We start from the raw sequence: 23,654 nt of genomic DNA on the forward strand, positions 1-23,654 counted from the left end.
GAATGACAGCTGTTGTCATCTCCCACGTTGCCGACCCCAGCAGTGGTGCTTGGGGGATTGGGTCTCACCTGGGGTACCTGAGTGGACAACCAGCCTCACATGCCAAGCAAGATTTCTAGTCTGCCATAGTGGTATGCAGTCAGACACAGTCTACCCCCGCTATGCTGCTGTGTCCAGAAAGGGCTCAATGGGCAAGAAGCCCTCTCTGTTGCTAACTGAGTTAGCAACGATCTCTACCCATCCTTCTCTCAGCATGGCTTCAGAGCAACCCTAAGAAGGGATCAGCCAGCAAGAGATTTCTCCTATCTGCCAAAGGACTCCAAAATCCACAAGTGGAAGAAAATCAAGCATCTGTGGCTCGTACCCTGTGGCACAGCTTATGTACACTGCAGCATTCACAATCACCACAGTACTTGTCTTTGTTTAAATAAATTTTAAATGGGAAGGAGGGAAAAGAAACAATTATTCAAGCCTGTGATTAAAACAGCCCGGCTCAGAAAAATGATCAAGGATTGAGGAAGAAACCCTTTCGACAGGATGAGCACTACTGCAGCCAGCACAAATAATCCCAGACCTGAAGGGTTTTGATCAAATTAAAAAGCAGAAGATCGAATTAACCGGGGAGGGGATTAAGCAATGGGCTTTGTCTCTGGCCGAGAACAGCTGTTTATCAGCATTCTGGTGACAGATTAATATTCATTGTTTCTATTTTTCTTACAGGAAGGAAGAAAGTGTTCCTATCCTCTCTCCCTTTCAGGCCCCACCAATGTACTCACCTGTCAGCTCTAGCCGAAATGCTTTAAGAACACATGGGAGGGGGTGTTCTGTTTGTTTGATTTTTAGAAAGGTCAGATCTATGAGCCATTTTGTTCATTCAAAGCTAAACTGACAAAGCCAGAGATGAACAAGTTACATGCAAGAGTGAAAATCTCTCGAGATTCCATGTAATGACTGTGGCAAGGCTCTGAATAATTCCAGTCTGCTCAATCTATAAATTTAAAAAAGAAGCATGTTTCTAGTTCTCATGGTTGTGAAGATAACATCAGAGGAATTACAATCACTGCACGTAACCCAGGATCATGCAGTGTACACCGTTGGTTATTTGGCTCTTTTGATTCCAGAAGTAATGTGTTGTTGATTTTCATGTAGCTATTTTGTCTCTTTTGCTAAAGCAACTGATAAACAGAACTGAAACAAACCTGATTGTTACAGACAGGCTTTTCTACATTTCTCCCCTCTAGGTTTTTCTAGATTTTCCCATTGCTTGACTAACCAATTCAAGCTACTGGCTCAAAGTTAGAAGGGCCTTAGTGCTCGGGCACACATTCCAAACCTACTATCTCCGCACCAGAAACCCATCACGATCTCAAGGGATGATGAAGCCTAATCATATTTCTGACAGTCAGACTTGGGTTGGATCAAACCAACTCTAGCGTTGGTGAAAAAGGGAAACAGGAGGTCCCCCTTCACCATTCAAAAAGCTACCTGTATATAGGGGACCTGTATAGACAAAAGCCATGCGGGATGGGTCTATAGTAAACAGCAAAAAAGTTGGCTTGATCCAGCCCAAGGTTTATGAGGTTATTTCAGCCTTGAGTGATCCATTTGTTCTGGTTTTTTTCTTTTAGCAGAATTCCTGCAGTCCAAGATGTTTGAAATGTATGAAGTGAAGGCAGATAATCAGTTTCACTTTTCAATGAAAGTGTGTCTAATATGTGCTAACTGATTCTGAAGGCATACTCTTGTTTACAAAGATACAAGTATCATCTTGCCAGATTGTGCTAAGGACCACTTAATCTAGCATTATTTACAAGAATCCTAGCAACCAGCCAGTATTCGGGAGACCACTGTTTGTTCAGGGTGTACTTTTCTCTGTCCACCCTGGCCTATATTATGAAACATACACACACACAGGTGAGAAGTTTTGCCTATTTTCCCTACCTTAACTGTTCACAGAACATATCCATGATTTCCAGCAAGGATTGGACACAGAGGTCTCGGGAGAAGTCATCAAACTGAATATGGCAACACCAGAAAGGAAAAAAGAAAACAGGTGGTCTCAAAAAATCCCCCAAACACCAGTACCACCACAACATGCAGACTTAAACTTCACACAAGACATTCCTTACACTGCACATATATTTGATGAATACAGAGTGTATTATGAATATTGCTCCCTTTTGGAAGGGGCTTCAACAAATGACGGTTTGTCAAATATCACCAAGAACCAATGCTACTTCAGCTGTATTTATATCCCACATATTTAAATCTATGGGTGGGGGAGGGGTTTCCAACCACCATCCAGGTAGTCTTCCTCCCATGAGAGAGCCATGTAAGTTGGAGGAAGGCTCCTTACATTGGAGGAAGGATTCAAACATGAGCCAAAAGTAGAGGTGGAGTATATATATATTTTTAAAGAAACTTTACTAGCGAAGTCGTAGGCTGGGGGTAGGATCCACTCCAGTGTATAAGAGATCTGTAATGATTCCGACAGCATTTATCCTATGCAGAATTACTGAATGGCCTTAGACTAGAGTAACTGCACAGGAATGCACTATAAACTGTGGTTAAGAGATTGCAAGCTCATTCCTCCCTCATCGCTTTTCACTACTACACAGAAAGTAACCAGGGTTACCTGGTATTTTAACTAAAGTTGGCAAACTAGCTCCAAACCCTGGTTTAAAGCTAGCCTTGGTTGTTGTTCAACTTGGAGCAGATACGGCTAGTGCAGAAGAACTGCCAATTTCTGGAATTTAAGAGGAAAGCAAACTATTCTCAAGAGTGAAACGGGCATAAAATCAGCAGGCTACACATGGTCTAAGCAGCTCACTATGGTTTGAGCTGAAATTTTAACCATGAGCACATGAAGCTTGCCTTATACTGAGTCAGACTCTTGGTCTACCAAGGTCAGCATTGTCTACCCTGACTGGCAACAGCTCTCCAGAATATTTAACATCTCTTGCTACCTGAAAACTGGAGATGTTGGAACTGAACTTGGAACCTTCTGCATGCAAAGCAGAGGCCCCATCACTGAATCACAGCCCCTTCACTAGCCTAAACTGAATAATCCAAATGCTGTATGCCAGTTTCCAATCCATATCCCACTCTGCTTTGTAAACATCCTTATGGGTAAACTGCTAATACATCTAATCTTATGGTTTAGATTTTAATTTTATATACAAAGAATCACCAGCCACCCAGGTCTAAAGTTTGATGTAAACATTCAGCAAAAAAACCATGAAGAGAGCCAATTTGGTGTAGTGGTTAAGCGTGGCAGGACTGTAATCTGGAGAAGTAGGTTTCATTCCCCACTCCTCTGCTGGAAGCCAGCTGGATGACCTTGGGTCAGTCATAGCTCTCTCAGAGCTCTCTCAGCTTCACCTACCTCGCAGGGTGATTGTTGTGAGGATAATAATAACACATGGTTGTTGGGGGTTTTCCGGGCTGTATTGCCGTGGTCTTGGCATTGTAATTCCTGACGTTTCGCCAGCAGCTGTGGCTGGCATCTTCAGAGGTGTAGCACCAAAAGACAGAGATCTCTCAGTGTCAGAGATCTCTGTCTTTTGGTGCTACACCTCTGAAGATGCCAGCCACAGCTGCTGGCGAAACGTCAGGAACTACAATGCCAAGACCACGGCAATACAGCCCGGAAAACCCCCAACAACCATCGTTCTCCGGCCGTGAAAGCCTTCGACAATACATCAATAATAACACACTTTGTATACCACTCTGAGTGGGTGTTGTCTTGAAGGGCAGTACATAAATGAATGTTATTATTATTATGTTATTATGATAGGCCTCCCAGGGCTATACCACTTCAGACTAAAGGCATAGTAGAGTGTTTTCGAATTATCTCTCAGGTAGAACAAAATCCCCAGCCTGCACTGCTCATGAAACAAGTACATCAGGAAGGTGGCCAGTTTAGAACATCCCTTCCAGATTTTCTCCCTAGAGAAAATACCTCCAATTTGAAAGAATACAATGGGGAAAGGTGGCTGAACACATCACTCTGCTCCCAGCGCATGGTTTAGTTGGCATTTAAATTGCAGCTTGCCCAGGTCCAATGCCTCAGGTTTATTTAGCAATTATTATTTAACAATTAAGTCTGTAAGAATAGGAAAGCATGAATTGGGAAAATGTCCCATCTTCTCCCAAACCTTCAGTTTCAATTTCAGAAGAAAAACTGCCAACAAGAAAAAAACATGTGGGCTGTAGCCCACCGGCTTTCCTGCTTGGTCTTGCCCGATTCCGCTCCCCACTGCCCCCTGTTCTGAGCGGATTCGGTCTATGTGTGTTCCATGATCCCTGGTACAGTCTTTTTGGTGGCTAAGACAAGCCCCTCCTAACTGTTCCACAGATGGAAAAGCTGGCAGGATCCAACTGCCTCCCCCCAATACATCTGTTTATTTCAGGCATAGCCATGTGAGCTAGAAACTTGATATTGTTTTAAGTGACACTTAAGATCCTGCCACGTTCACACAAACTGCTAGGATCTACATCAGAAGCAAGATGCTATGTTCTGCAGTGAAGTTCCTGCCATCTTGATCCCTTCTAAATTGGGATACTGGGGTGGGATAGGGTGATCAGAATTAAGGTAAGGGAGACAGAGGAATGTTTAAATGCTACCTTGCTAATGGCCATCAGAACAGTAGAATATGACACCATCTGTAAACAAAAACAAAACACAGAAAGTTATTAAGCAAAGCTAACATTTAAACAAGGGGGGAAAAACCACACACGCGCACACACACCACCATTTCAACTGCCAAAGGGGGATGGCAAGGTCACTTAATAGCAACACAGCTTGTTGCTGGGGCACTGGTCTGTTACAAATTTAAACAGACATTTTTAGGTGAGGGCATGTTTGCTTTGCATCAACTTTATAGTAAGCAACTACAGAAAAGGGGGGAAAGGAGGTTTTAAAAATCAACCAAAAAGCTTCTCTCCATGGCAAGATCTTGCAAGAATCTCCCAGGAACACAGCCCAGCTCTGCTTACAGTGCTGGAAGAGGGGGAGAAATGCCACTTGTTCTCCTGAATTGGAGAAAATGTCAGAAAAGAAAATTCAACACCATTATCTGCTTGGTAGAGGATGAATAAGAATTAAGAAACCCAAGATTCTCTTTCAAAGCCACAGAGGCTTGGCAGTATTACTACTGAACAATCATACCGTTTCGGAGCAATCGAAACAGGTCTACTCAGAAGGAAACCTGATGTTATTCAATGAGGCTTACTCCCAGGAAAATGTCATTGGGATCGCAGTCTTTGGATCCTAATGAAGGGTACCAAGGGTACCCAAGGGTAACAGATCTTTGTACAAATCCTGCCCCTTAATAAAATAAAAAGCACAACACTGAGGGCTATATGCCTGCCACAAAAGTGCTAAACATGTTATCAGACTCAGAATTCAGCTTCCTCAGAATCCAACTTTTACTTTTTAAAAAAGGAGCTTTTTAGGAAGCTTCTGCCCCTTACTTTCCATGATACGCTTGAAAACATGTATAAAGGGTATTTTAGAAGTCAGAGAGATGGCTGAGTAAAGTTTAAGGTTTCCAGTGTGTATACAATTCCTTACCTCCCCAGTGATTTAACAAACTCAGAAAAAATTACGTAAAAAAGAGTAAAAGCTGCCAATTTATGCAAAATAAAACATACCACAAAAATTCACTCAATTTGAGTAACTGATACAAATTTGCCAAACATTTTGGAGAATAAAGAACTTTGTGGGGGGAAGGAAAACTTTGGTTTTTTAAGTTTCTTAAAGTCAGGCACTTGATTCTGTCAGATTTTTTAAAAAGTATTTATATAAGTCCCCTCATTGGTAGGCATAATTCAACATATTAACATCTGTTAATGTCCTCCAAAAATGAAACGACCTACAATGGGACTGTTACCTGTGAACTGATGGCATATTTCAAGTAAGACAGAAGGAGTGGGTTTGGTGATGGCCCGATCATGGCTTGCTCAAGAAGGGCTTCTGCAATTAAAAAAAGAAAAGGAGGGCTCAGTCTGCGAAATACACAAACACTCTCGAGAAGAATGAAGACCAGCGCTAAGATTTACAAAAAGAAGTATCTGAATCCTGGTTGCACCCTGGAATTGCCAAAATATTATAATTTTGTATTCTCTAGCATCATAAGAGAAGTAAATAGTTGGGGCGGGGGGGGGAGCTACTTCACAGTTTCATTAGGAATTCTGAGTAGGAAACAGACACCACCATCCCCTTCCCATGTGCTGAATCTGCAGCAATCGATGCACATGACCTTTGCATGACCTCTGTCGCCTTTGATGGAACAGGACGTGCACACATGTTCTGCTCAGACATCCTATTTGCTAACCAGCAGCGTGCGCTCCCCCTTCTTCAAGCTCAGGCAAGAGGAGTGCTGGAGCAGGAAACGCTCATGAAGACCAGTACAGAGATCTCTCACCAGAACATGTGCCAACCACTGGCATGCACTTCCCCATGGCAGCTTGCCATTGCACCAGATTTGGCAAGGTGGCAAAGGCAGAGAATATCCTTTCTGCGTAGCCAAACCTTTAATTGGCCATTTGAAGGGCTACAGATGAGTGCAGGGGAATTCTTCAAGGCAGCCTCCTGCCCTGTAGCACTCATCTGAATTACGTCTCTCTCTCTCTCATATACACACCCATCTTTATATATCAGATTTAAAAAACTCTTCACAATCCCTTTTTGCAAAGACAGATAGTTCACCCACCAACTCATTATTTATAAAACACTTAAGAAATATTCTTTGCTGTTGTATTATCCCCCCCCTCGTTGAAATCGAAAGCAACTGCGGAGTTCTATAAATAATTACAGCCAGCCGCCTACTACTGCTGACAATCTAAAATATTACACACCTTCACAGTTCCGGAGGGGGGGCGGGTGTAAGCAACCATTTAGAGGAGCTGCCCTCACCAGCATCCCCACAATCAAGCCCCACCCCCTTTTCACAGCCTGCAGCAGAGGGCTTCCTCTCACCCATCTGTCCTTAACATCCAACAATCCACATTTCATCTCATTGCTTATAGAGTTTCATAGTTATTACCTGTGTTCTGAGGTTGCCCTTAGCAACAGCAACCAACACATACTGTAAGGCTGGCCAAGCGACCACTAGGCCCATCCATCAAATCCAACTTTTCTATGTGCTTCTGCTTGGAGTTGCCTTAGCAACCTTTGGACCTCCTCCTCCATCATTATTCTCCCCTCTTCCATTCTGTCCTTACCATCCTATGATGCAGGTTAGGCTGAGAGAGTGACTGGGCCATAGGGTTACCAGATGGGGTCCAGACTGATACCAGTCCCCAGGGACGGGGGGGGAGGGGAGTGGCACTAATATTTTTCTTTAAATATTCAAGTGCGGGTACAGCACGCACGAGTACAGTGTACACTCCCATCCACCACGATGATTTCAATACAGGAAGTGACATCATCCACCGACCCACTTCCAGGAAGCCCCAGACTGGCTGGTCACCCCAGGGCGGTGTAGCACAGCCGTAGGAGGCAAGCAGGGCACCCAGACTGGCTGGCCACTTCTGATAGTGGTGTTGCACAGTCGCAGGAGGCTAGCAGACCACCAGGTCTGGCTGGCCACTTTCCCAGCCCAGCACCATCGTCACAGTGCTGCAGGAAGCTGGGTGGCTAGGCTGGGTGACGGAGACAGGGGAAGAGAGGGGCCAGGTGTCCAGTATTTGGGGAACACTTTCCCTGGACAGTCCCCCAAAATACTGGACTGTCTGGGTAAAAACCGGACACCTGGTAATCCTGCTGGACCAGTGTCCCAGCAAGCTTTCATGGTAGGCTGGGGATGTGAACTGGGGTCTCCCAGGTCTTAGTCTGGCACTCTAGCTACTACACTGCACTGACTTGTACATGGGAGACTGTGTATGGTTCTCCTTACCTCCATTTTTGTACCCACAACAGCTCTGTGAGGTAGGTTAGGCTGAAAAGTAACTGGACCAAGATTACCCAGTAAGCTTCCACTGCAAAGCAGCAATCTGAACCAGGGTCTCTCCTATGTCCTGGCCCAACATTCTGACCAACATGGCTCTTTATACCATCATATATAACGTGTTCTCCAGAGTTAACATCTACTGCAACCAACTTATGGAATCACCCACCACAGTTAGCCATTTCCTCTGTAGGGCTGCATTTCCAAACCTGCACAGAGATAAAATTTTCTAAAGAAAAAAAAAACCTTCCTCTGGAGCTCAGCTGCAAAAGGGGGGGGGAACCACTCCAACAGTCATGGCAGGGATATTAAAAATGATCTCTGTTGTTTATATGCCATCAGTAACCTACATGGTGTGCTACAAAATTAAACAGAACAGACCCCTACTTTAAAAGCTTACAGCCTTTTTTAAAAAAAGTGCTGACCAAGCTTAAAATTCCACAGCTTGTACCATGCAAGAAATGATACTGAAATTACCATTAAAATGTCAACTTATTTTTAAAACAAGATTATCTAGTAAAATAGAAAAAAAAGACGCTTAGCCAATTAGTAGAGAAGTCCAACCTGTAGGACTGTAATAACACAAACACAGAAAAAAGTTGTATTCCACCTTTCCGTCCAATAAGGGCAGAAAGCCTCAAGGTGGTGAATAGTTAAAAAGACATTAAAATCTACTTTAAAACAATACCTTTGTGTGGGGGGATATATATATGATGCCATAACCAAAAAGGACCTTTCTCAGGTTGGCACCTATCATGCCTCAGATGATGGGTGCCCCTGAAGCAGGGCCCTTGAAGATGACCATAATAGTCAGTAGGCTGATATGGGAGTGGATGGTCCTTAAAGTATACTGGTCCCAAGCCGTATAGGGCTTTAAAGGTTAGTACCAGCACTTCAAAGTGGCTCCAGAAGCAAACTGGGAGCCAGCGTAGATGGAACAAGACTGGAGTGATATGGTTCCGACAACCTATTCCAAGGGCAGCTCCATGTACATTACACTGTAGTACTCTAACCTAGATGTTACTAGGGCAAGCAAAGGTAAAGGTATGCTATATTCTTGCTCACCTCATTTTTTGACAATATATATTTTACAATATATACCTATAATTTTTTCAATAGTGTGTTTGTATGTGTCCTGTCGGAAAAGGATTTTTATCTTCGTTTCAAAATATCTCAGTATATCCATCACGACATCACTTTATAGAGAACTACACGGCTCCTTTCAATATGCACAGACTTATACTTTAAAAGGATTTCCTGTCTCTTGCATAGTTTTAACTTATCTTTTGTACTGTAATGATATGATTATTTTTTAAATAGTAAACATTTTAAACTTGTTTTTCCAGATTCCCTAACAAAGTTTAAATGAAAAGCATCAATCAAATTATTCTCCTCCAGCATCTTGTTAGTTTCTTTTTCTCCTTTTCTACTCTGCATTGGTACAGCCCCGCTTTTCTTGACCAGGATCAGCTAGGAACAGGGAAGGAGGGTAGTGAGACTGGCCTGGGCTCCCTACAGTGGGCAGAGACACAGGGCCCTCCTGGACCAGGAAGGTGGCATTCCTGGCCAAGAGACCACAACTCCTGCCAGGCAAGGCCTGGGGGACCTAGCTACTGCTAGCGTGAGGCCAAGGTTGCCAGAACTCCGCCTTACCAAAGCCAGGTACTGGACCTCAGCAGGAGAAACAAGCCTAAGAACCTGGGCAAAAGCTGGTGGAGGTAATAAGGGATAAACCAGTCAGGCTGCAAGGTGACCATTAACCTTGGGAACTGGTGACTGGAACTGAGCTACACAATAAAAAGGGCAACATCAGCATCTCTTTGAGCACCGACTCATCTTGGACAATGCAAGTACACCATGGTACATCTCCAGAAGCATCATAGTGACCTTGGGCAATTTGCTCTCTCTCTCTGTCTAACCTACCTCACAAGGTTGTTGTGGGAATAAATCACAAGAGGAGAGAACAATCTATACCACCCTGCTCTCCCTGGAAGAGTAGTGGGATTAATATATGCTGAGAATTAAAGCACTTTGAGATCATTCCTTCTGGTAGAAAATCCTAGAAACTAGTCGTTTTGTAAGATGTTTCACATCTTTATTAAAGAAACCATAGCCCCTCTACAAATCCAAATGTTCACCAATGTCCACATCTGAAACTGGTTTACTTTTTAGTGTAGACATATCCCAATTTGCCTAAGAACTCTGTATGCCTCACTGTGGTCCCAAATAAACCCCAGTCCCTCAAACATATTGTCTCACTTAGTACCAGCCACTCATTCCCTCTCCACTCTCACTCCAGACTTCACAGTTTTTAATGTTTTAGCGGGAATACTAAGGGACATTGGAAAAAGGGAATAATTCTATCTAGTGTGGTGCAGTGATTATTGTGTCAGATTAAGATTTGGGAGACCAGAATTTGAATCCCCATGGAAGTGTGCTGGGTGACCTTAGGCCAGTCACACACTCAGCCTAAACTACCTCACAGGGCTGTTGTGAGGATAAAAGGGAGGAGAGGAGGTAAGATGCTTCAGGTCCCTGCTGCAGAGAAAGGCAGAGAATAAATGAAGTAAAAAATAACTTCCCCCTTGTCAGTTGTACCTTCATGCTGTGCATCTAGGGAATGAACAAAGGCTGTTGGTGATTCGTCTCACAACTCAAAAGTGTTGGGGAGTGTTATAATAATGAGAACATTTTCAGCTCCCATCATAACACCCAACTGACATGTATTCAGTCATTTCATAAAAGGTATTTACCCCTTTAACACACAACTATCACAGTTTCCAAGCACAGTTCAAAGTGCTGGTTATTACCTTTAAGTTCCTAAGTGGTTTGGGGCCAGAGGACTTGAAGGACTGCCTCTTCCTATATTGTCCAGTGAGTTCAGATTTACCTCTCAAGCCCTGTTCTCTGTGCCTCTGTCTCCAGAGGCGAGGTGGGTGGCAAGCAGGGCTTTTTTTCAGCTGGAACGTGGTGGAATGGAGTTCCAGAACCTCTTGAAAATGGTCACATGGCTGGTGGCCCCGCTCCCTGATCTCCAGACAGAGGGGAGTTTAGACTGCCCTCCACAGTGCAGTGAGCATTCTCAACTCCCCGCTGTCTGGAGCTCAGGGGGCGGGGCCACCAACCATGTGACCATTTTCTCAGAGGGCAGCCCACTGAGTTCCACCACCTCTTTTCCCAGAAAAAAGCCCTGGTGGCAAGTAATGACACAGTATTTTCTGTGGTGGTACCTTGGCTGTGGAATGCCCTTCCTCTTGAGACCCACCTGGTGCCTACACTACTACCTTTTAGGTGCCAGTCCAAAACATTTCTTGTAACCCAGGCTTTTAACAAAGGCTTGGATATTTTAACATCATTTTATAGTCTGTTTTCAGCCCGAAAAATGTTTAAGGTGGATTTTAAGCTGCTTCATGTTTTATGCTCTGCTGTGTTTGAATGGTGGGTTCTAATAACTTTTATGATGTTTCACATTTTTATTGTTTTATTTTTAAGCCACTTCAGACAAGTTCCTTGGAAAAACAGCACAGAAATGTATTCAATAAATATGTGGGCAAAAAAAATCTCTCTCACACACATATACATAAGCTCTCGAAGATTCTATCATACACTTTGTCCTATACCAGACAACTGACTAGACTGTGAAAGCATTGTAACCCCACCAAATTAAAACATTATGAATACCCCTAAAAATGTGTTTGAAAATCCATTCTAAAACTACTGTTTAGTATCCATGCATCTTAGATTTGCAGGCAATCATCCTCGAACCAGACATCAAACATGAACCATGGCTAAGGATGCTGAACTCTAGTTTAGCATGTTGTCTGAATTGACTGTTTGTATCAATTGCTTGTGTATTTATTGTGGTATTTATTGGAATATTTATTGAACTATTTATTGGTGTATTTACTGAATTACTGAATGTATGGTTAATTGTTGGTTTGTATGTGAATTGTTATATTTATTATTGTGGAACACTTTTTGCACTTTGTCACTTTAATATACTGTAAAATATACTGAAACTAATTAATTGACTATCTTTAACTATACACTCCGGGAAGTGTGGTTTGTAGTGTTTAGTGCCTTGTTTCTGGAGTAGCCCTTGTGGTTCTACAATCTCCAGGTGAGGCCTGGAGTTCTCCAGGAATCACAACTGATCTTCAAACTACAGAGATCAGCTCCCCTGAAGGAAATGGCTGCTTCAGAGGGAGAACTCTATGGTATCACATCCTGGTTGAACACCCTCCCCAGGTATTTCAAACTCTAGAGCTGGCAATCCAGACTGGGAAATACTCAAAGCATGCCATACCTAAAGGCAGGGCTTTTTTTTTTGGGAAAAGAGGTGGTGGAACTCAGTGGGTTGCCCTCGGCGAAAATGGTCACATGGCTGGAGCGGCGCGGAGGGCAATCTAAACTCTCCTCTGTCTGGAGATCAGGGGGCGGGGCCACCAGCCATGTGACCATTTTCAAGACGTTCTGGAACTCCGTTCCACCACGTTCCAGCTGAAAAAAAGCCCGGCCTAAAGGCCTTCCAAAACAGAACAGTCAAATGCTGAAAACACGGCCCCAAACCCAGGCCCAGCCAGCCAAATAAGCATACATAGTTTAATCACCTCCTTCAATGGTTAAAGTGATAAGAATCTACTGTAATCAAGAAGGATCAATTTTAACCAATGGAGGTGAAATTAAAAGGGCACTTTTTAAAATTATTTTGGTGGCAGAATAAAAGGAAACTAAACAGAAAAAATTATAATTATGGATTCCATGTGATGGCTTTTGTTAATTTGCAAGTGTTTTGAAAAAGGCACCTATTGGACTGTTTTTGAATAGGAACATTTATTTAACTTTTAACTATTAATTAGTAAATGAGTCATCTTCCTTTTCACCCAACACTCTTTAAATCTGTTGACAGCCTGATTAATGACCCATTGCAGAACTACTTCCAATTCTTTATCTATCCCTCTTTATAGTATGAAAACAGGGGGCAGCAAGCCAGCATATGCATCTTTCCAAGGTGTGACTGGACAAAGGCAACCTAGGCGCACACATTATGAAATTCCACCACCATCCATGCATCTCAGATTCTCAGCCAATCACCTGCAAATTATACAAGCATGCTTCTCTGACCTTTTTCTGGCAAACTCCCTGCACATATTTTCAGAACATGAGTACAGAAGAGTAATATCAGAATGAGCCTCTAGTAACTGAGCACTGAACAGTAATCCTAGAGTAAATACCCTAGAGAGGAAAAAGCAAGTACAGAGTATTCATTCATAAATTTCCAATCCGTCTTTCTGAATAACCTATTCAATATGGCTTACAAAGTTCAAAACACAGAACGTAAAATAATGTACGAGTCCAGAATACACAACTGCATGATGTACCTTTGTAAATTCTGGTTTAACTAATTCTATTTGTAGGTGTTGTTACCGACTTCTAGTCTGAACTACTTCACTCTGAGGACAATCCTATATCTATTCCATATTTTTCTGCAGGTGACAAAAGCTGATAATGAAGAAGAAAGTAGGCATCTGAAAACACTGCAACACTAAATTATTTTTCAATGCAATCCTATGAAGAGTTACTCCAGGCTAAGTCTACTGAAATCAATTAAACTTGGAGTACCTCTACACAAGAGTGCACTGTTTGTTTTTCTGTTCCCCACTTTGTAGCCACCTAACTGGCCCAAATACTTCAGTCAGTAGACATATGACCAACATGCAACAGTTTATTCTGTAGTGTAGTGGGAGAGCATTGGATTAGAATCCGAAAAGAGCAAGAGTCCAGCAGCACCTACAAGACAAACAAAATTTGTGGTAGGGTATGAGCTTTCAGGAGCCATAACTCACTTCTTCAGATCAGTATCACGAAAGCTCATACCCTACCACAAATTTTGTTTGTTTTGTAGGTGCTGCTGGACTCTTGCTCTTTTCAACTGCTATAGACAGACTAACACAGCTACCCATCTTGGACTAGAATCAGAGACCCAGGTTCAAATCCCCATTTTGTCATGATGTTTACTTGGTGACATAGAACCAGTCTTCCTCAGCCGAACTCTCATATATATACCTCATATATATATTGACCTCATATATATACCTCCCATATATATATATATATGTGTGTGTGTGTATATGTATGTATGTATGTATGTATGTATGTATGTATGTATGTATGTATGTGTGTGTGTGTGTGTGTGTATGTATGTATATGTATGTGTGTGTGTGTATATATATGTATGTATGTGTATGTATATATATATATATATGTATGTATATGTGTGTGTGTGTATGTATATATATGTGTGTGTGTATGTATATATGTGTATGTATATATATATATGTGTGTATGTATATATGTGTGTATACACACACACACACACACACACACACACACACACACACACACACACCTTCCAGGGCTTTGTTTTTCAGCTGGAACACGGTGGAACAGAGTTCCAGCACCTCTTGAAAATGGTCACATGGCCAGTGGCCCCACCCCCTGATCTCCAGACAGAGGGGAGTTTAGATTGCCCTCCGGGCTCCCCTTGTTCCAGTTGACCCAAAGTGACGTCATTGTGCTGTCCTAAGTTCCACCACCTCTTTACCCAGAAAAAAAGCCCTGTACACCTCGTAGAGACAGATTTTACTCTTCTTTCTTTGCCTGATCTGCTTTTTCTCTAATATGGAATACCTGAAACCACTGATAGATCTTCTTACAACAGAGAGCTATAAGGAGATGGGAGACCACCACAGGGATGTTTTCATTACCCATTCCAGCATCCAAGCAGTCACCAAGCACTAATGCATATGCTACTAACACCATCACCTCCCATTTCTGACAGACTAAAGAACAACATGCCAGTAAATATCTTTCTGCAGCACAAACCAGGACCAGACCTGCTAAGTTCAGGATGTCCCATGTAGTCCCCTTGGGAAAGAATTTCTTCATGTTTATGGCCCACTGGTAATCACTCCACCGCTCCTTCCATGCTTGGAGGATAGCCTGTTTCAAGTTGACTACTTTCATCATTTTTCCTTCCTGAAAGAGAAAGAAAACATGAGGAGGCAACACCAGCACCTTTCAGTAACAACTGTATTTATTTCATTTATATACTCTTATTTTTCTTCCAGTAGGGACCCAAAGTAGCTTCTCCATTTTATCCTCACAACAGCCCGGTAAGGTAGGTTAGGCTGAATGTATGCGATTGGCCCAAGAGCACACAGCAAGCTTCTGTGACAGAGGGTCAAACCACATAAGACAAAATACACTTGAATTACACTCGAGTTACACTCAAATTACAAAATACACTTAAATTACCCGTGTAATTTGAGTGTATTTTGTCTTGTGTGGTGAGACCCAGAGTGGAGAGTCACACCTGGGTCTCCCAGATCCTAGTCCAACCACTGTACCACACAGGCAGAGTGAGAACTTTCTCTTCTCCACCCATATGCACTGTGGCTTCCCAAGGATTGCAAATAAGGATGGGAAACATTAAAAGATAAGGAACTATTTGCAATTTATACACCATTGTAAATGTTTAAAGGAAAACTAGTAAAGGGTTCCCTACCCATTCCAGAATCATCTGTGCCTAAAGAAAATGCATGCTCTCACATTTATTTTATTTGATTCATACCCCACCCTCCCCACAAATGGGCTCAGGGTGGCTAATAACATTAATAAAATAGAGAATTAATCATAAAACTATAAAATCAATAATAATCTTAAGACAATCATTAAAATAGTCCAGGTGCACGCTATTTAAATAAATAGTTGGAAATCTGTCTATGAGCATATATATTGGTATAGCACATGGCTGACGGCAGTCCCAGAAAAAGTGGTGGTCTTAGGTGGAAGAAGGGGGACACCTGCTGGCACTCAGCCAAAAGCCCGGCGGAACATCTCCATTTGACAGGCCCTGCGGAACTTTAGCAGGTCCCACAGGGCCCGGATCTCCAGCAGGAGAGCGTTCCACCAGGCCGGGGCTAGGGCAGAAAAAGCCCTGGCCCTGGTTAAAGCCAGACAGCTGTCCTTCAAGCCAGGGACCACCAGGAGTTGCTTGTCTGCAGAGCGCAACACCCTGCAGGGGATGTAATGGGAGAGGCGGTCCTGCAGGTATGCAGGTCCCAGTCCATGAAGGGCTTTACACACCAAGGTTAACATCTTGAACTTAATGTTACTGTTAAGTCAGTGATACTTAATCAACAGGTCAGATCCACACATTGCTCTTTGACATGCCACCTGTGCCTCTTCTGAGTACCACTGCCAATGTACCACCTGCTCCATATTTCTGGAAAGTGGGTAAGGCCTCTTCCCAGTGAGACCTGTAGTTTGCAAATGGTTCTCATCTTAAAACAGCCACTGCTGGAGGAATGGATAAGCTACAACCCAACCTAAGGTGCAGGTGTTATACCAGAGATGGAAGGAAATGTGGCTGTTTCTGTTAATAGTAATTGTGAATATAGCTCACCTTGAGTTATGGAATGAGTACCATTGGGTTAACTGAGTACAACACAAACACCAGGTCATGTTACCATGTTGATTTTTCTTAAGAAAAACCAATAGAGCTGATAATATGTATATGTGGGCTAGGTAGATCATGAGTTTGTTAATGTTTAAATAAAATTTTTGATAGTTTAAAGGGCTGCTTTATTAAATGAGATTTATAACCCTAATTTCCACCTGGGTGAAACCTACCTCTCCATCCCGTACAATCTGCCCCATCCTGTTTCAGGACTTGGTTAACAGCAAGCTGCCTCCTTCAAGAAGTAACTTCCAATATGCAACCCATGAGAGACAGGCAAGTTCAAATCCTATTCCTCAACCTGCCATCCCCAATGGAAAAAATGACCATTTCTATTGCCTCATCTCAAAATTGTGTTTGACAACAGGCAGGAGAACACTGGCCCAATTAGTGAGGGAAAAAGACAGACTCTCACACATCTATACTCTAGACAGTACAGAATGTTTTTTCAGTATCTGACCAATTTAGAGATGAGGGGCAACATATTTTCTGTGGAATGATTATTTCATAAGATTAATAACAATGAATGCCTGCCATTTTTTAATCTTGGAAGCTTCGGTATTGTAATGTTCTGAGAGGTAATTATCCCTACGAATGATATGAGAGTACATGGATGTTTGGTTGATTTGTAAATGATGGGAAGGAAATAAAGCCACAGTCCAAATAAAACATCACATTTTACACAATGAATACTGAGGAGTCCTTAATTTGGTCTTTAAAAAAAACACCACCACCACCACTGGGGAAGTCGGATAAGGTGGAACAGAATTCAGTAAAAGTTATGCCCCGATTCATGCAGATCCTGTTCCCGATCCAACAGGTTGCACTTGTTCCGTTCTTAAGGAACAGGATATATATGGTCAGGACAGGATCACTTTGCAAAACATTAGTTACGCCTTAACTGTAAAGCAAGGCTGAACGTGTGAGCCTGTTTGCTTCATAAATCTAAAACATTAAAGTCGGAAGACCACAGGGATTGCAGTAAAACTAGTAAGTGCAAGACTGAACTCAACCCAGGCTGGAGGAAAACAAAGAAGGGAGGGCACTAGGCGTTCTGGGAGGGAAGAGAGGCTAGCCTACTTGGCTGAAGCCAACTAGGACTCCAGCCCAGGACTCCTGGGTCTCTTCCGTGGATTCCTGCAATGAAAGACGTTCAGCCAGCAATACACTTACCAGCTCTCTTGCGTGCACTAAAGCAGCACACTTCCCCTAGTTCCCGGCCTCCACCATCTTGGTACCTAACAAAGTCGCTCCTCCGAATTGGCTGGAGCAAAACTACAGTCGCGGGGGCTCCTGGGAGTTGGAGTTGTGCTGCAAGAGGGTTTGTTTTGCTACGGGGTGGTTCCATGAAGTTCCTGTAAATTAATATTTCATACGGTAGGAGGATGGAGTACGTTCTTTTAGTAGTCATGCGATCTTTTTGAATGCCGGATAAAATCTAACGCATCTGCAAGAAGACGTTATGATAGGAAAAACCCTGCACCAATTGAATGTGTGCTGCTGCTGTAGAAATATTGGACGGAGCCACATGGGGAGGGGGAGAATCAAAGCTTCTTTCAAGGAAAATTTGGCATTGCAGTCATGTGGTATGGGATTGTAATTCATTCACATAGCACGCTCCACTAAAATACACGCATGCATTTTCTTTGGGTGTCTGCAGGGAATGTCTTTGGCGGGGACGGCGGAGATGAGACACTTGATCAGGCTTAGGCGTTCGATTACAGTCCGGGGTTCCAAAAGTTCCTTAACAACTCACTACTGTTCATTTTATCAGTCAGATTTAGATTCAGCTAATAATATAACACCACTTTTGCATGACTTGAATGTTTGAACCGCACAAAATTTACTTTGGTAACTGCACGCATGCACACATTTTTAAAAAGCCTCGCTTGCCTTAAAACCCCTTCACGGGTTGCTATACACTGGCTGTGACTTGATGGCACATGCCACACATATATAAGGCAGTGTTTCCCAAACTTCTGATAACAGGCTTTCCCCCCTTTTTTTGCGAGCTACGGTTGGAAGCACATTTCAGTAATGAATCCCAAAATAAGAACTACTCAGCTGCAGAGTAGTCTCCAGACTACAGAACTGATTTCTGTAGTCTGGAGATCAGTTATAATTCCAGGAGAAGCCCAGGCCCCACCTGGAAGTTCGCTACCCTAACAGGAAGTTCTTCAGAAGATCCCAGGAGGCATCAATTTTGGATCTGCATTCAGAAACAGCTGACTCCATCATAGAAGGATGCTTGGCCTGCAGCCTCCAAATGTTTTGTGTCTGGCTGCAGCGCCTCATGACAGCCATTTTGTGACCAGCCCCTGAGGCCAGTGGCTGCCATTTTGTGATGGCACCCATTCCCTGTTCTGAAAGCGCCCGCAGGCTCAACGAGACTGAGGGAACTCCTGATTCAAGGGCTAAGCCCTTGTGAATTTGTAGCAAGAATTTCACTCAGGGTTGTTTCAAATCCAGCCACGCACTGGCAACTCAAAGCATTGATTTAATTATGTATTTGCAGGGCTTTTTTTTAGCGGGTTCTCCCCGGATCTGGAATTCAGCACCTCTGCAAAAAAGATCACGTGACTGGTGGTGGCCCCACCCCTGGCACCCAAAGACCCATGGGCTGTCTTCCCAGGTGGAGCTTTTCCCAGGCCGCCTGCTTCCCCGGCGTCTTCCCTGCCCTTTCCCTCCCTCCCTCAAATTGATTCTGGTTTTGGGAAAGGCGTGACCAAGCTTGCAATTTGTTACTCCAAAGTAGATTTCTGGCTCACAACACTGCACTGCTTAGAGGGACATTGCTGCCAGGTAAGGGGCAGGGAGGCAAGTGGGCCTGAATGGAAGGAGCACTCCAGGGGGTGGCTGTGCCCTGTGTGATGACATCACTTCCGGGAAGCGATGTCACTTCCAGAAGTGATGTCATCGTGCGTTTCTGGTGGCAGGCACACGCTTCGCGCGCACACGTGATAATAGAGAGATCCACCACCTCTTTTCCCAGAAAAAACCCTGTTTTTGTATGTATTCTGAACCAAAAACCCCAGGGTGATTTGTTCCATGTGCCCATCCATACAGCTCTAGTCAACGGGGGGAATTTCATCAGACTAACCTAGGCCAGAACAGGTCACATGATAAGGTCAGACATCTGTAAAGGCAACCAGGAGATTCTGGACATGGCTGGTTCCTCTGAGAAACAAAATGCCAGAGTGGCTGGACCTTGTTCTGATAATCCAGCCAGACAGTTCTTATCATCCTGTTCTTCTGACTTGACAAGCATCGGATTAACACCTTTTAGTTTGTTTGATTCCCCCCTCCTCAATAGCCCTTCTATTATACCTTTAACAGAAGCCTAATTTACAGAAAGGTAACAAGCAAGGTTTTTTCATGGTTACTTTCAGTGCTGACGGGATCTTTACCTCCTTGATTTTTGTGCATAAAGGCAACAGAGCAGGGCTAGTAAGAAAATGAGCTGCCTAGGACATCTTACTGCAATTCATGCCACTGGTTTTCCCCCTTTTCCTTTCTTGTTTTCTAGAGTTTTTAGGACCTTATATAGAGAATTCTGCCAGCGATCTGGTCTGTTTTTCTCATCCAGTAATTTGATGCAAGGAGCATTTCTCTTTCTTTCATCATCCCTGCCTTCCCTAAATCCACTTTGCCTGCTCTTGGTCTTGCAGTTTCTGACAATTCCAGCATCCAACCCTGTAAAGTGCCAAACTGTAGCAGTGTGAACTTTGCGGTGTTTTGTCATCTGCCTAGAAAAATCGGGCAACCACATGGAAATTAACAGGATCTGGAGGCATGATGCTACTCAGCAGCCTTACCCAGGGAATGGATGTTGCCACAGATCTGACCTGGGGGCCTTCTAGGGTTGCTAACCTCCAGGTGGGTTTTGGAGATCTCCCGGAATTACAAGAGATCTTCTGACTACAGAGATTAGTTCCATGCGAGAAAATGACTGTTTTGGAGGGTGGATGGCATTATATCCTGCCGAAGTCCCTCCCAGACTCCATCCCAAATCTCTAGGAATTTCCCAACCTGGTTGGCACCCTAGGGCCTAGACATTTTCTAGTCACATTATGGAATATTGTCTGATTTTAAGGTACTTTGAGGCCACCTACATCAATAGTTACCCCCAATACAACATCTATGATTCTACAGGAGTGTAGACAAGTGCCAGTTGCGGCATTGTATATAAAATTCTGCCTCCTGAAAATACTAGATTTAATTTGGGGACAACCAGCTCCCCCCCCCCCATAAAATTTCTAGTTCTTATGTTTTCAAATATATGCTAAGTAGTGTCTGGTGAGTCTCAGAATGAAAGATCTGCTGCATAAGAGGGTGTATTCTTAATACCTGACAAGCAGTCTTTGCCTTGGGCAGCCAACAGCCCTGGAGAAAAATGTCTTTCCCCTTTAATAAATGGGATAGTTTAGTTGGTCTGCAGTAGAACAAAAAGATTTGAGTCCAGTGGCTCCTTAGAGACAGACAAGATTTTCAGAGTGTAAGCTTTCGAGAGTCAGAGTTCCCTTTTTCAGAGTTCTAACACTCAAAAGTTTACACTGTTAAAAACTTGTTAGTCTCTAAGGTGCCAATGGACTCAAATCCTGCTAATAAATGGGATATAACTTAACATGCCATGAAAAAGTGTCAACTACCATTTTCACACATACGCTCCAGAAAATGAATACATTATGCAAAGCAGTAAACAAATGCAGAATAAATTATATTTTTAAAAACTGAAATAATGTTAGTTTGCATCATTAATATAGGTTGTAGCGTTTTGCTCTGTGTCGTTGGTTTTGGATTTTTTAAAATTAATAATTGGGAGCCTAGTAGTAAAATTTATTTATGTCCTAATATTATGAGTCTTTGTTTTCCTCGCCCTCACTTCCAGCAGCTGATCACATGGCTTGAGAAAGATGCAGAACATTTGTTTGTTTCAGCCATGTTTATTTTCCCTTTCTACCCAAAATAGGAACCCCAAGGAGGCAAACGTGTCAGGATATAGGCAAATCTCACTAGTGGTAATGGGGGGGGGGAGCTAGTAGACATGTTATTGATGTTTTCAACAGTACATTTATGTTGCAATCCTATGCAGACTTACCTAGGAGTAAGCAGAATGGGACAGACTTCTGAGTAAACATGCATAGGGTAAGGTGCATAGTGTATGCTTTCGAGTGCAGCCATCCCACCAGAGAGGCAGAACAGCTTAAATTGGGTTTTCAGTGCAAGATGACACTCCAGTGGTTCTCTGGGAAACATGCAAGCCTGCTGAATGTGCAGCATACTCTTATGGCTTGCTTATATGGTAGTGCTCAAGAACAGCAGATAACTGTCCTGATGTACTCTATAGCTCTATCTTCTACCTTGTAAAGGTTACTACTTTGAAAGTCCCCCTTGTGGAAGAATAATATGGGGGAAATTAGAATAAATTTAAATTTCAGCTTTAATTGATGAATTGGTTGAGATGAATTTTAATCAAGGCTAGCAAATTTTAATAGGCTGGGTGGCATATTAAGGGCTGCTTTTACCTAGCAGTTTTCCTCTGCTTTGGCATGAAAATGAAGTATTGTTTTTTGGAGCATCCACACAATGTCATGCTCTGATGGAACGCTAATAGTCCTTTCCCAGTCTGCTGTTTCTCAAACCTACTGTCCTACTGTCAGGGAAGAGTGCAATCCAATCACATTATTGTGGCATCTAGTTTTCTAAGGTTCCATTGACTGTTGCCTTTTCAGCCCTTAACAAAGACCATTTCTTCTGCTAGGCCAGCAGAAGCCTTTTTGAGGACTTTAAAAAAATTGAATTGTAATAGCTCTATAACACTATAGCAATTACCAATTTTATAAACACCCTCAAAAAGCCTGGGGAGAAATGTAGAGGAAATTGACTGATGAGGGATAGCATGCAGAAAACTCCTGAGAAGAAGCCCCATAGCAAATGCAAAATACCAAGGCTACACTGTTGGTTGGTTGATTTGTTTGACGATAAATTAAAATCTTTGAATATTTGCTATCCTTAGAAAATACACCATTATTCATCCCAGGGTCGATTGGGTGTCCATCTCACTGGCCCATGTTGGATTCTGAAAATTCTATCTTCCTTCTCATACCAGGAGCCCAAAATTACGAGTGACGTACCAAACAGCTGGCGAACGCTGGAGCTTACTCTGCACATTTAGAGCACAAATTCACAGGAGCAAAGCTAAAAGGTGTGAAATGTTTACAGAGCTGCCACATTGTGGTGGGACTTTTTAAAAACTGAAAATGGAAGAAGAGGGGAGAAGCCTTGCTATATCTCCAGAAAAATGGCAGGAGAGCTTCTGTTCTTAATTTAACAAGAATGAGACAAACATTGTCATATGAATGAAAAATCTCCCAAGGATTTTGTGTCTGAGAGTGTGTATGAGAGATATCACTGAATGAGACTGGAGAACCAAGCAAGGATTTGCATCATTGCAAATAACGCACAATAAACAGAAGACGTTATTGTCACTGTAGTACTTTTGCATGGCGAGGCTTGATATAAAACTGAACCTGTTTTCTGTGCAATGTTAGTCCTGGAACATGCAGAGGAAAAGCCATAACTCAGGAGTTTCGGGATTCGGGATTCGGCATTATTTCGGCATTCTTTCGGGATTCTTTCGGGTTTTTTTGTTGGGAAAATGCCTCCGTCTTTCAGGACGCCTGGAGGAGGCATTTTCCCACCAAATAAGCCCAAAATTGGTGGGGACCTTCCTCTAACCCTTCTCTAACAACTACCCAAGTTTCAGACAGATTGGACTTTGGGGGGCCATGTTATGGCCCCCCAAAGCAGGTCCCCCCATCCTCCCCATAAGAAAGCAAAGGAGCAGCATATTGTTAGCATGCTGCTGCTGATCTCTCTTCATTATTTCCTATGGGGAAAAAATGAAGAGGCAGGCTTCCTTTGCCAGGGGTGGCATTTTGCATGCAAAATGCCCCCCAGCCCTCAGGGGCCCTTCTCCCACCCCTCCTCCCACCCCCCACCAAGGCTCAGCCTGCTCCCACTTGGGGGGGCCATTTCATGGCCTCCCCAAGTAGGTGCTCTAATCTCTACCACTGACAGCTGGGGGAGGCTTGTGTTGCCAGGGGTGGCATTTTGCATGCAAAATGCCCCCCAACCCTCTGGGGCCCTTCTCCCACCCCTCCTCCCACCCCCCACCAAGG

At 43.2% G+C, this 23,654-nt stretch overlaps 1 protein-coding gene across 4 annotated transcripts in view; it reads right to left on the reverse strand.

Moving 5' to 3' along the window:
* MED24 (mediator complex subunit 24) overlaps positions 1-17,719 on the reverse strand; it is a 64,821-nt gene extending 47,102 nt beyond the window's left edge. For all 4 annotated transcript variants that reach the window (XM_054994906.1, XM_054994905.1, XM_054994904.1 and 1 more), the window contains exons 1-5: positions 17,647-17,719; positions 14,849-14,990; positions 5,895-5,977; positions 4,627-4,665; positions 1,942-2,015 (exon numbers count right to left, since the gene is read on the reverse strand). In XM_054994906.1, the coding sequence (XP_054850881.1) occupies positions 1,942-2,015; positions 4,627-4,665; positions 5,895-5,977; positions 14,849-14,981 (329 nt within the window). In that variant the 5' untranslated portion in view covers positions 14,982-14,990; positions 17,647-17,719. The remainder of the gene's footprint in view (positions 1-1,941; positions 2,016-4,626; positions 4,666-5,894; positions 5,978-14,848; positions 14,991-17,646) is intronic.
* Between the last annotated feature and the right edge of the window lie 5,935 nt (positions 17,720-23,654).

This window comes from Eublepharis macularius, chromosome 12, assembly GCF_028583425.1.
Source record: "Eublepharis macularius isolate TG4126 chromosome 12, MPM_Emac_v1.0, whole genome shotgun sequence".
Classification (NCBI taxonomy): domain Eukaryota; kingdom Metazoa; phylum Chordata; class Lepidosauria; order Squamata; family Eublepharidae; genus Eublepharis; species Eublepharis macularius.